Source organism: Apteryx rowi, unplaced genomic scaffold (assembly GCF_003343035.1).
Source record: "Apteryx rowi isolate R43461 unplaced genomic scaffold, aptRow1 scaffold_308, whole genome shotgun sequence".
NCBI classification, from domain to species: Eukaryota; Metazoa; Chordata; class Aves; order Apterygiformes; family Apterygidae; genus Apteryx; species Apteryx rowi.
The window spans coordinates 906,421-920,253 of NW_020449508.1; the positions used below are offsets into that span (position 1 = coordinate 906,421).

Genomic DNA, 13,833 nt, shown 5'->3' on the forward strand with positions numbered 1-13,833 from the left:
ACCTACCTTATCACAGTAGCTTACTCCTCAATTTGAAAAGCAGTATAAATGCAGGAAAAGATCCTAACCTTTAAAAAGCATTTGTCCTATCCATGTATACCATATTGAGATACTGTATAATGGTATAGGCGTATTCTAAATATACCAACAGCACAATGGGGCACACAGCCTAAGTTTCAGCACCTGATCTGGGATTGCCTTAGAATCCCTCAAAAGCCAGTAGAGAGAAGCTGCTCTACTTCCAGAAACCATGTCAGATTAGGAGCTTAACACGGGTTCTTCCAGACAACTATTCAAATCACCCAAGTGAGGCTCCTGCTCTGAGTCATGCTGGAATTGTTCATTTCTTCCATTTCTTCCAAAGTCTAGGGAGACAGGAAAGCCAGACTGAAATGCCAACAAGGATTTGAGATGAACGCTCCACAGTGCTGCAGGTGATATATGGAAAGAGGCATTGCAGAAAAGCAGTTTTTGTTCTTAAAATACTCTTCCAGTCAAACATTTGTTTGCAGAAGAATATTTTGATGCAACAAGTTTTTGAACAAATCTGTCTACCAAAAGCTGTGTGTGTGCACCCTCATGTGTGTGCGCGCGTGTGCATGTGTGTGCATGTGTGCACACGTGTGCACGTGGAACTTGCTGGAAGGGAGGTAAAATCCTCTTGAATACCACTGTAACTTGACACACACCATTCTATCTACTTTAAGAGCAATTCATCTCACCCAGTTCAGCGGGTCACCTTCCTTAAAATCAATAATAAGAAATGGGCACTTCCAAAGCATGAGCGAGTTTATTCCAAACCAGAGGTCTAAAACAGACCAGACAAAATAGACCTCAGAAGTGACTGGATACCTCCATTCACTAACAGGGAGTTTACGGTGACTAGTTCTGACACACACACCTAAACTGAAGACAACTACAGCTGTAGAAAACTATACACTACAGTCACAGAGAACTACAAGAGAGCTTTTTACCATGTCCACTGGCCAAGTAACTGTCAGAATCCAAGGATAAGCCATGAATTTCTTGTACTGCAACCCCGTTTCCTGTAACGCATGAGAGAAAGTTGTAAAAGCTTTTTGATGAAACTGTACATTTGATTCATAAAGATAAGAATAGCAGAAATTGTGCATTGTATTTAAAAGACTTAAAACTTAGGACAATTTATATTACACATTCCTCATGCAATCCAGCACATTAAGCAAAATCTAATCCCTTCTCATCTAGTTTTTACTTATAACCAATAAGTACATCAGCAGATGAAAAATGCACTTTATATAAAACCTGAGTTCTCTTGATACAACTAAGAGACAACTTGTGTTTAAAATTTATAAGCAGACATATGCAGGGTATGGTCCTCATAATTAATTCTAAGAGATGCCTCCCCAAGAAGTCTAAGTATATATTCCTCTCCAACACTTTGTAACTAGGTACTGTTAACCAGTTGAACCCGAGAAAACCATACTGAGCTTTTCAAATTATAGAGAAATATTTTCAGAACAAGTATGACTTGATACAGAGAAACTTCCTCAAATCTGCAATCACTCCAAGACAAAAGGCATGAAATCTGCAATTCTTCATTAGTCTTAGTAAAACATTACAAGTATTTCTATCCCCATCTGACTGTACAGTTGCACCATAAACTTCTCTCTTCTACTGCTAAACATTTCAGCAAAAGAACGAGAGAGGGAATGAAATCTACAAAAGAACAAAGAATGGCTGCAAGAAATAAAATGCCACACACAGGAAAGCAGAAGAGAGAAACAGAAGAGACGAAGAAAGAGGGAAGACAAAAAGAAGTGGTTCTAAAGGTAAGCCTACTTCTCCACTCAGATGTATCATGGCCCACAAACAGGAAATAAGCGCATCTGAATGACAATATTAAGATCATCATCTGCTTCTGATGCCAGCATATATTTTCTCAATAACATCAGTGAGAATTTTGTGAGGATGCATGGGTAAACAGATATAGCATTGCAATTACTTAATTAAATAGCAACAGTTAAATCACAGGATCAAGACTGAACCTTTAATTTTCCAATCCTCTGAATGATAGAAACAAGCAATGTAAATCAAAAGGGAACATCAGCTAACAAAGTAGATATCTGGTAATGTTCTCCACCTTCATTTGTACTTTTACTACTATTATCATTTGTTTTCCAAAAATATGGTAGCAATCATGGTAGTCCTGTATGGTAATACTTCTCAAATAACTTTCACTAAGTCATGCTTCCATCATATTTATGAAAAAGATGACAGAGAACTGTATGAGAAAAGAAATGCAAACACAAAGAGGAAACAATTCATTTTAAAATAACAAACTACTTCGATCCTCTTTCTACTACTTAAAAGGTTAAACCTATATTTCATGAAGACTGATTTCAGTGAGCATTCTACCTCCACAAGCAATGCAGAATCAAGCTCAGTATTTAGATTTATAGAGAGTTCTACATTTTTCACATGAAAAAAAATCTCTCTTAAACAGAACTACTATGCATTTGCAAACATATTCTGTGCAACTACAATATGCCTGTAAGAGCCATAGAACCATCATTTTCTACTTCTCCCTCTGTCTGTCTTCAAGACTTACCTTCCACCTGTCTCATTGTAGACTTGAGCCCACAAAACTTGATGGTATGAATGAAATCCCTATTATCACAGTTCTGCTTTAACACAAATCAGTCTAATACTCAAGCATTTTTTCAATCACCTAGTAACTGTGGTAATATAAAAATGGTCACTTCGAAAATAATTCTTTATATATTAATACTGGTTTTATACTAGTCTTAATATATCAATGGTAAATAAACGAGCTGACAGATACTATCTTTAAAAAATATTTCACTCTGCATAAATCATTTTTGGAGATTTTTAGGKTTAGTCTATTTAAAAACAGACAAAAAGAGTTTTGGAATTCACCAGATTCAGGATTAAGAAAAAAATAATTTGTCTCTATGTATTCTGAACCATGCTAAAAATAATTTCAGTTTTGTAACTGAAAGCTTTTAGATATCATCTCACACTGCTGAGCAGTACCTTTGCACACTGCAAAGAGATGAGAGAGATGATAGAGATGAGTGTTTCACCAGATCTTGTCAGGTATTTACCTATGCCATTACACTTCAATGGTATGATGAATTAAGTATGATTCAAAAATAATACTTTCTCCATGACAATGGGAATGGTCACAACAGCCAAGTTAAGCATGCATACATAGGCCTTCAGGACTAAGGTCTTCACACAGTCTTTTAAAAACAGACGTATGAATCCCAGAATAACGAAAAATTCCCAAAACCGAAAGGATAAAAGAATTAGTTTTCAATTTTTTGGTTTTACAGAAAAAAGGATACAAGCTTTGAGAAATATCAAGTACAAGGATTATCACTTAGTACTCTTCATAAGTAAAATGTTTCATTAGAAGGTTAAAAGAGTGCCTAAAAAACAAAGCTGCTTTGTTTTTATAGGATGCAGAATACGGCTTCTAAGGCAACTGTAGAACTTTCTTTTTTCCCCCCACCAGGACAGGAAAAAAAGGTTCCAGAGCTGTAACACATGGAGGGTGATAACAACAATAATCACTTCTTCATATCTTCATGAGTGCCTGCCCTATCACAGCTGCTACTCAGGGCTAATTTAGTTGTGAAAGAAGTGCCAGATTATTAATTCATATGGCCAGACACATATCGGATCATTTCTGTCAAAAATTAGCCCAACTGCTACCACAGTTCTAAAATGAAAAAAAACATGTTGGCAAATTCATCCTCTGTGGGAATTTCTGCAGCAGCTGGTCTTTGAGAAAAGCTCAGTTAAAGCAAGGCTGATGGCTGCAGCTTGACAAATCAATTCAGAGGTGGCAAATACAGAAAAAAGCACAGAAGCAACTGTGAGAGAGCAGCAGAAAATTTGATGTTAGCATAATCAGCCAAAGATCAGTCAAACAGAGAAAAGGTATTGTAAAGGTACGCATTCTTCTTAACAAACCTCAAGAAATGAGATACTATTGTTTTGACAGTGTTCCAAAATCACAAATGCATCTTTCTTCTTTCATGTGACAAAATATAGTTACAAAAATTCATATTGTCAGCAAAATGGGAGAAAAGGATTCAAATAAAAATATCAGTGAAAAATTATCTTTAAAATAGCTCATCAATAATCCACAGTAACATTTTTAAAACCATCTATCCAACAGATACCAAAGGAACTGTTTACCTGCTGCCAGGCCAGGTCATATCTACCTCTGTAAAACTGCATCAAAAGAGCTCCTAAGCAAATGCCAGATTCAGAAAGACTGCAGTTAAACAACCCTAATAAAACTCTGAAAATAAAAGTGACTTACAAAAATTATTCTGCTGATGCTAACATGGGTCTTTACAACATCAAATTTCTCTTGTGGAAAACAGGATTATCTTCCTGAAGGAAGGAAGTGTACTCCTGATAACCAGCAAAAACTCTGTCAGGTTGGCTATTAAGGTAGAGCATCTTGTTTATATAAAAACACCATGCAAAGTCAAAGCTGTGCCTACCTCATCAAAAGTCTCTGTCATTTTTCGCATGACATCCTTCTTGTGTAAACTTTGAAACATCTCTGCTGTTACCATGCCTAGAAAATATTGTAAATAGAAGAACTATTGGTAATCATATTACATTAATCAAGTCCAAACTGTTGCAAGGAGTTTAAATTCAAAATTAAATTCAAAAATATAAAGAAAGGGGGGCTCACACTGTTTTATCTGCGTTTGCAGTGGTACAGGGTGACATAAATAGATTTATAGTAGAAAATACTGATGATCCAAAACTGAAATTCTCATTAGAGAAACCTGCCCCACATTGTCTAGCACTGCTACTGTCTTTGACCATTCATTTACTTCAAGGATTTGCTAAAATTTAACCCCCTAAGTCCAAGACCCCAAAACACTTTCCATATGAGAAGGCATTGTTAATCAAAGTTCTGGAAGAAATTTTGACATGTAAAAGGTAGATTCTAGCTGCTTAAATACACTCAGAAGTTGCAAGTAAACAGAATAGTCTTGTTAAATACTCATTTTCCATCCTGAAGCTTTTAGCTAGCAAACCATCCCCAGAAGTCACTGCATCTCAGTGTTTGTTACGAAATAATTAGATGGCTTCACAACCCTCTGGTTGCTCTTCTAGACACCAAAGCACGGGGCTTAATTTGTTAGTTGTTTATTTTCAAACAAAGATACTAGAAAAAACAAATGATACTAGAAAATTACCAAACAAATGGCAACTGAAATACAGAATTTTAATTAGAACTTTTAAATTAATTTAATTAGTATTTCCTATGTGGGGATTCTGCAAAGGGATGTGACATGCCACTTCAGAAACTTGACCTTGCAAACCATCTTCAAAGACAGCTCTCAGAGTTGGTAAGCTGCATACACAGAGTTGAAGAATTTGACCGATAACATTCTTTGTTTAAAACAAACTCCAAATGGGTTAGGACTAATAGCAAACAGTCCAGATTCTAAGTACACAATTTATTGGAGAAAAAAAAAATCAGTTTTAGAAAGCATAATTCAAATGACCCTCACCCACTCCACAGGCAAAGCAAAGGGCTATTAAGTGGGTGAATTACCTTGACAGCCTGAGCATTGAATGAAGAAGTTGATCAGATCTAGAAGTGCCACATTCCGGTCTTGTTTATAAGCTTCAACCCAGTCATCTACTACGGACTAGAACAGATTAAAGAAACTCAATAGTCAGAAGCTGCTCCCAGCATGCCACACACTCCACTGAGGACATCCATAATGCAGATATACTCTAACTAACATTGTTCTGTCTTCATTCAATTATAAAAATGGGACCAAGTTCCACATCATTTTGTTCCATCTCTAATAGTATGTAAAAGACACCTTCTGGGGCAAAATGAATTCTTGAACTGCTCATTCACAAGTTCTGCTCGAGGCAATGTTGCCTTTCACAAATGCTTTGCTTCCTATGAACAGGGAAAAAAAACCCCACAGCTTTAATAAGTTTAATATATAAAACACAAAATGTCCTCTTCCTGACTTCTTGCCAGCACTGAAGTAGTAGATTCACTGGGGTCTTTTGTCAGCATTTAAATTCTGCACAATCTTATAATTAATATTAGCAATGGCCTCTGGAAGTTCTTTTATTCTGCCTCGTTTGCGTAGAAGGCTGAAATAGTTCCCATACTACAAGTCTTAAGTTAGAAAACAACTCCAAATTTCATTTCTAGGACAGTCCAGCTTACAGCCTGCATGTGACACAGGACCTGCTGGAACAAATCATCTAGCCTTCAGCCTACTTTTGCTGCCCCACAGGTCTGATGAATTCCAGCAGAAGCAGATGAGTCTCAGCTACTGCCTTTCCAAGCCCTTCATACCATGCCTCACACAGCAGATTCTGGGCCCTTCCGGGAGCCCTGCTGAAGTTCACACAGCTGTAGCACAGCAAAAGTGCATCCACACAAAGACCTTAAAAGACTGGGGCCTTAGCATCCAAAATATAAATACACGTTCCGTGTGCACAGACATACTTCACATAGAGACACTGCGCACTGGAGGCATATGTATAATACTGTATAAAAATATTTGGGGCTCCAGTTTCTAATCTTTCATACAAACATAACATACACATATGCATGTACACACAGAGTATAGGGAGGTAGGCTTCATCATACTGAAGAAAATTACTAACTAGATAGAGGCACAAGGAACCTCACTATTATACAAAGTGCTTTCAAATTGCATTGAAATGGGGACAAAGGAAAACTGCCAAAAGGATGTGTAAAGGAAGGCTCTTAAATAAATGGCCTTATTTTCAGAATCCTGAGCAACCAACATTTTCTACTGATGAACATTTTCTTTATTTTTTAAAATAACTCTCTTTTTGTATGTTCAGACAATGCTTTAGGAAAACTGGTTTAGGTACATATCTCTTTTCTCTTTTTAAATACCTGACAGCTACTTTTTTGCTTATTTCTTGAAGATGCATTCTTTTCAAGAATCACTGTCATAACCTTTTTCCAATCAAATATGTTTCTCCCATTTATGTCAAAAAAAAAAAAAAAAAATTAGTGCTCCAGAGAATAAATAATTTAAATGACCACTGTTTATCCATCTTCCCTCCCACTAACTCCTCTCAGAATTTAGAGCTGGAAATACCTGCATGGCCCGTTTCCCCATGCTAACCACTTCAAACAATGTAACTGCTTCAACCACTTCTCCATTCTGCAGATGGCTCACTCTTCTACAATCGGAGGAATTTCTCCTTATGTTTTCACACTGTTCTCGGATCTTCCGTTTCTCTCTCTGAAATAAGTCAAGTGAAGAAAGCATGTGAGAACATGAAACACGTAACATCCATTCACTGGTATATGAATTATCCCTTTATAACACATTTATGTTACTCTCATTTTAGTGATTTCCCCAGAATGCCAACTATTCAGTCTCACTGACACTGACAAAACCATATCAAACATGACTGTACCAGAGGGTGATGAAGGAAAGAATTTACCAGTTTGAAATTTTCTCTACAAGGATACGTAAACATAGGAAGTTATAACTGGAAAGAAGCTGCTGAGCAGTTGTGTACTACCTGGAAGGCATTTTTCAATGGCAGCTGTAATTTCTGAAGAGTGGACAGCAAGCACAGCTCTTCTACATCTGTTAACTCACCAGATAAGCACACAGCCTGCAAATTAGCATCAGCTGCATAAAATGGGCAACTAAGAAAGAACACATGCTGAAATGAACTGACTGTTCAAAACCCAGTATTGAGGTTCTGATGCCAACAGAATTTGGCGGTCAAACTGTAGCCAGTGATTAGGTTTTAGATGCACTGTGTTGTCATTGTTTTATGCAAGACCCAATTTAGTACCAACTGAATGAGACAGAAAATAAATTCTATCATGAAAAGTTAGCTTACTGGTGTTTTCAGGTTGCCATTTCTCAAACAGCTGCCATTCTGCACAGCAGACTCAGGCACAGTCTCATCATGGACAGCATTCTCTCTGAAGCATAACAAACAAATGTTGAAGGGGATAGCTGTGACAACACAGAACTAAATAAATATATACAGAAAATAAAAGCATACATAAGAATTTTAATATTTTATTTATATATAATGGCTTGGAAGGGTTTCTTTTTTTGTTGCTAAGAAACTAAATAACTAACTTCAAAAATACAATATAGATCTGGAGCCTTTCTCAAACTATTTTCTTTCCTAAAAGATTTCACAGATAATTAGAAAACTAGTGAAACTCTATCAAAGACATCAATCGAGTAGAAGGTAAGTAAATGCAATGGAAAGCTGACGTTGATTTAAGGCAGCCTGTAACAGCTTTGCACCATCAATAGATAATACAGCTCTATATCAACTTCGTGGGTCTTCTACACAAAACACGAGAACATTTGATGGGTCTGTGACTCAAAAGGGGAGGAAGAAACTGCTTTACTTTCTCTATAAATCATGTTGGAGAAAAAAGGTACATAAGACATTTAATTCACAGGTTGTCTCTCATATGATGGAGGAATTGTTTTACAAAGAAAGATGTACCTTTTAGGAGAGCTGAAACCACACATTTATCTGTAATGAAATCATGCCATTTTTTCAGTATTTTCCAGTGCTAACAATATGCTTTGCCAAAAGTCATGTTTGAGTAGACAAGTTGGATCCCACTTGTGCAGCAGGTCCAGTACTGGCAGCTGGCTGTTATGACCTCCTTTCAAACTACAGTGGCCAGGCTATGAAGCCAGTTGGCTTGTGCTATAAGAAGGCACAAAAACAAAGTAAACATAAGAGCGTACAATTACTTAAATGTTCATGCTACTGCTATGACAAAAGGGCGTACTAAGTCAAGTGATCACTTTATGAAGAACAAAACAATGTATCATACTGTCAGATATAGTCAACTCTCTGAAATCCCATATTGGTTAAAAAGATGGAGAATTAACTGTGCTGGATGCAGAGCCAGCATGAGTCCAGCTAGGTTTATCAATGCCAGATAAACACTATTCTTCCTTTCCTTCCCAAGCAGCTTCAGTCAGACACTGCCTCGGCAAAGCAAATCCTGAGTCTGCATAGCAGAAACTGGAGGACCAAGGTCCGGATGTTATTTCATTAGTAAGAGCAGATAGATGTTTTTAAATAAAAACATTTCAGTTTACTTTTTGAATCTATTGGGACACTTCACCATAACTGAGTGATGTGGAATTAGGTTTCCAAAGAGTCATATGCTGCTGTATAGCTTCTACAAAAATATGTCAAATTTCTAAATAAAATTATGCAAATGCTTAACTTCCTTACAGAGAAAAGTCCCATTAAAGTTAAATTTAACAAACTTCTTGTSAAAGAAGAGTTCAAAGAGTACCATAGTGTTTGATGGATAGAAGCTAAGGAAACAAATCAGAATGAACCAATCCTTAAATCTGTTGCACAGACTTCTACATGTGATGGAAAAGAGGGGATGAACTGTAGCTCACAACCAAGTCAGAATGCTATAAGCAACTCTTTGCTTAAGTTTTCAAAATATTTTCTTTGATTTCTGATTGTGAGCCACAGAGATTAAGTCAAGCACCACCAAAAACTTTCTAGTTCAAAAGAACATGTAATAAAATTTAAAAAAAAAGATAGCAATACATATTGCTTTTCTGATGCAGTCTCTTCCCAGACTCTTCTACAGACCACAAACAAAGAGAATTCAAAAGTGCTTGCCAAGGAGCTGCTTCTCCTATGCAAGTAAGTCCTTTTACTCTAGACTTCAAAGGAGAATGCAACATTATGGACCTAACATGTTCCTATCTATGCTCTTTTACTAAAACTGCCACTCATATGCTAGCCAGTATTTCACTATGTTTCCTGTTTTTGCATTATACCTTAATGCTCAATATACTCTCACACAATCTTCCTGAATTGTTTCTACGTACTACGTAGGAATTTGCCACATCCCATAATCAAAACACACATGCATTTCATTGCAGCAACCATAATTGGGTCCAATTTGAATTAAAATATTTAAATTATGAAAAAAATCAAAATTGCTGTAAGACAGTTCAGTCAAGTACTTGTCTGAACATGTAGTGCTTTTAAAACTACGTCTAGAATATACCTTACTGAAGCTTTACCTCATGCAGCTCTTTCCCAAGAAAATCCTAGAGGTGTTAAAGCTGCTGTGCAAGCAAGATGCACATGGGAAAACCACTTTGAATTAATGGCACTACAGATGTCATGTACTGACCCCACGCTACTTATTTTGTCAACTCATGCCTGGTAAAAGGTGCCTGTAGCAAAAGGCGCTCAACAAAGTAAGTGAATGAATGTTGTATGGAACAGCATGCTTACCTAGCCTGTCTGAACCTGCAATAATGAGGAAGAGACTGGTGACCTACAACTTTCGCATGTTGGGCTAATAATGCCAAGTAAAATGATATACCCTATGCAATGATGCCAGTTGAACTTTCACACATATACTGAGCATCTCTGTTAAACACACAATGAAAGTAACTAGGCACAAAGCAAATACTAAAAAGCTATTTAGTCACTTAAGTTATCAATGCACCACTGCACATAGCAATTGCCACAGGAAGCACCATGCTCCAAAAGTCAATCTACACCAAACACCACACCAAAGACAACACAGTTAAGCAGGTTTAGGCCTCTACCTGTTTAAAAATTATTTTAAAAGATCCTTCATCATGACCCTGTAACAAATAAAATTGCAAGGGGGGGGGCAGGGGAGTAACCTATCAAGAGCCATCACAGCTTGACACCACCTTGAAAAAAAAATTTTTTTTTCACTTTATTATGAACTTAACAGTTCTTCTAGACTAGTAAGGTTTTCTATATTTTAGGTATTCTTTAGCTCCCTAATTTTTAGGCTTATTTTGCATTCCTTAAAAAGCTCTTATTGCTTGTTCTCATTTGGTTTCTTTATACAGAGGATTGTGAAAAAATATATATATCACTGAATCTGGAAATATTTTATTTAGTTTTGGTGGAGTTTTTTAAACCCAGATACTATCAATACTCTAGCTTCTTTTACCCCCTTTTCTTTAAATACTGATCTTTCCAGTACGGCTATTCATAAGGCAGAACTTAACTGCTTAACCATTTGCAGGAGTTAGACCAGAGCCTAGAAACTGGATCCCATGGAGCCACTTAAAATTCAGTGAGGTATTTTCATGGGATTTTTATCAGCACAGCTGAGACTCTGTTGAAGTAATTGCAAAAAGAATTAAGAAATCCTTTTATCTGTTATCTTCTTGAGCAAAATAGGAACTACTAGACCCAAGGACGACACATGGTTACTACTGCACTGATCAGTATGCATAACTCCATTTAACATCCTTTCAAGGATATCAGTGCAACAGTGGGTGTGGCGCATTTTGAAGTATTCATCTGCCTTTCCCCCCCCCTCCCCGTTAGCCTACACCATATCGAACATGTTGGCATATCTAAATTCACTGCCTGGTGCACTGTTAAGTAATTCTCAGTCATTTACCTTCTTTCCATCAGGAAGCAATAAGGACACATAGGCAGAACTACTTTCCTATCTCATAACAATTCTGACCTTTAGACCATGCTACCTATGGCTCACAGGCTTTTTACCTGGCTTGTCTGCCACAATACAGTCCTTTCACTAGTACTTGAATATACTTATAAAACACTTGAAGTAGGAAGGAAGCAAAGCCTTTCTTCCAGTCCTGAAACAATACTCTCTTCAGCATTTCTGAGTTCAATTTTCTCATCTTTGTAAACATTTGGAGCAGATTTAGCAACTCACATTTGAAAAGAAAGCTACTTCTTTAACATAGAGAGAGATAATATATTCCTTTAGTTGTGTAAAGGGGACAATTAATCTATGTTACTGGAAGACTCCTACTTACAGATTCTTAAATTAGAAATTCCAATACAACTGCTTCACCTTTTAGAAGCAACATAAGAAGCTCAGCTAAGCAATTCCCAGATACCTTCCCGGCACTTCTGAAACTAAAAGGTTGGCTTCAGATGAAACATCTTGGAAAAGACATTTCGGAAGCTACATTAATTGTCATCATGAACTAGGAGGAATACATCTCACAGCTTTTGTAGAGCTTAATGAAGTGACAGACTTGGAGCAGACTTGCTCAGAAGGTGACAAGATCAGCAAGGACTAGGATGCAAGGAGTCCAAAGCACACAACAGTGGACACCTAAGAAGCTTCACTTTTTGATTCTAGACAAATTGTGCCTAAATGTATTAGCTTTACCACTTAACTTATTTATACCTGCTATTTCTACCTCCAAGTACATTCTGTAAACAATGATATCAATCTGTCTGGTTTATAAATCATCTCAACTAATGACTGAAAACATACACTACGTCCCTGACCATAGCTGTTTAAAAGGAGGGAAGATACAGAGAAGCACATTGTCTCCCCTGTGATGTGACAAGGGGTATGCACTGGCACTGACAGTGCCAACGGGGAGACTACAGATTAGTTGGCACTTTTCTCCCTCAGTACCCTAAATTTGCCACTGAATCGTACTTTCAAAGTAGGCTCATATGCACTGTACTGAATAAGGCACAGAACAGCTTGCAAGATCAGGGTCCTTGTACATCAGCATAAAACACTACATTAAGAAGATGCTAAACTATACTCAAGGGGCAATAAAATACAGACATTAGTATCAACATGTAGTACCTAGCAAATCCCTTTTTTCCTCCCTCCCACCCAAAATAACACATTGTAGACCCTCCCAGTATCTACAGTATACAAACTGTAAAGGGATAGTGCCCCAATTTACCAACACATTTTACAGGCACTTGTGCCTGTCTTACTTTTGATTGGGAAGATTGCTGGCTGGGTTGGGCTCGGCTATCATTTCTACTACATTATTTCAGCAGCACAAACAGCAAGCTAACACTTCCTTTCGAGGAAACTTCACCAAGAACATGATTAAGAGTAACAAAGACACAGCTTCACCGCCTTGGCTCTTCTGGACTTAATAGCAGCAAAACACTGTCAAGAAAATGAAAAGAATTAATTCTAGGCATCTCTTCTAAAGAAAAAAGCAAACCCTGCAAGAAAAAAAAAGAAAAAAAAAGAAAAGCTTCAAAAGAAAAATGTATGCAGAGGGGGAAATTTGGAGGTATGACCACTACACCTGGAAGGAGCTCTGAAGAGGCAGCACTTTGCGAAGATGCCCGCTGTCAGAGACGGGGACCGCGAACCGAGCGCACGGGCTACACCACCCCGCTGACCTCCCATCCCCTCAGCCGAGACCCCACTCCTCAGCCACCCTCCCCTCGAGCACAAGCCCACCCCGCGCCCCGCTTCGCCCCACATCCACCACCCGCAGCGGCCCGGGGCTGCCACAAGCCCGCCGCCGCCGCTCCCCAGGGGGAGATAACGAAGCACACCCACGGAACACCAGCCCAGGACGCGCAGGCCCCTAGCACACCTGCATGTCCGCGTAAAATCCCCCGACACGACCGTGCGCAGGCGGCAGCAGGAGGACGGAGCAACGGTGCACGGGCGCGGCACTGCGCTGCTCCGGGCCGGCGGGGGGAGGGGCCCGGGCCCCAGCGGCCGAGCGCGCGCCCCCCAACGGCCGAGCGCGCGCCTTCCCCCTCCCGCCCTTCCCCAGCGCCGGCCGCACAGGCCCCCAGCCCAGCCGAGTGTCAATCACGGCCGCCTCTGGACGCCGCCCGGCCTATCAGAGGCAGGGCTCGCTGCCACGTGCCCTATCCGCGCTGGGGGGGGGGGAGGGGGAGGAGCGCTAGGTGTCTGTGCGGGGCGAGTTTGAGGGCGGAACGCGCCGGTTCGTGGCGCTCAGTTTCTTCAGGGCCGCTTAAGCGGTGGGAGCC

At 38.9% G+C, this 13,833-nt stretch overlaps 1 protein-coding gene across 4 annotated transcripts in view; it reads right to left on the reverse strand.

Annotated features, from left to right (window-relative positions):
- Positions 1-13,504, reverse strand: part of LOC112968240 (cohesin subunit SA-2-like) — a 64,231-nt gene extending 50,727 nt beyond the window's left edge. For 3 of the 4 annotated variants that reach the window (XM_026070281.1, XM_026070279.1, XM_026070282.1), the window contains exons 1-7: positions 13,428-13,504; positions 12,805-12,985; positions 7,912-7,996; positions 7,149-7,295; positions 5,597-5,693; positions 4,524-4,600; positions 975-1,046 (exon numbers count right to left, since the gene is read on the reverse strand). In XM_026070281.1, coding sequence (XP_025926066.1) covers positions 975-1,046; positions 4,524-4,600; positions 5,597-5,693; positions 7,149-7,295; positions 7,912-7,996; positions 12,805-12,848 — 522 coding nt within the window. In that variant the 5' untranslated portion in view covers positions 12,849-12,985; positions 13,428-13,504. Of the gene's footprint in view, positions 1-974; positions 1,047-4,523; positions 4,601-5,596; positions 5,694-7,148; positions 7,296-7,911; positions 7,997-8,541; positions 8,610-12,804; positions 12,986-13,427 lie in introns of those variants that run through there. The other variant, XM_026070280.1, reaches the window with a different exon arrangement.
- Between the last annotated feature and the right edge of the window lie 329 nt (positions 13,505-13,833).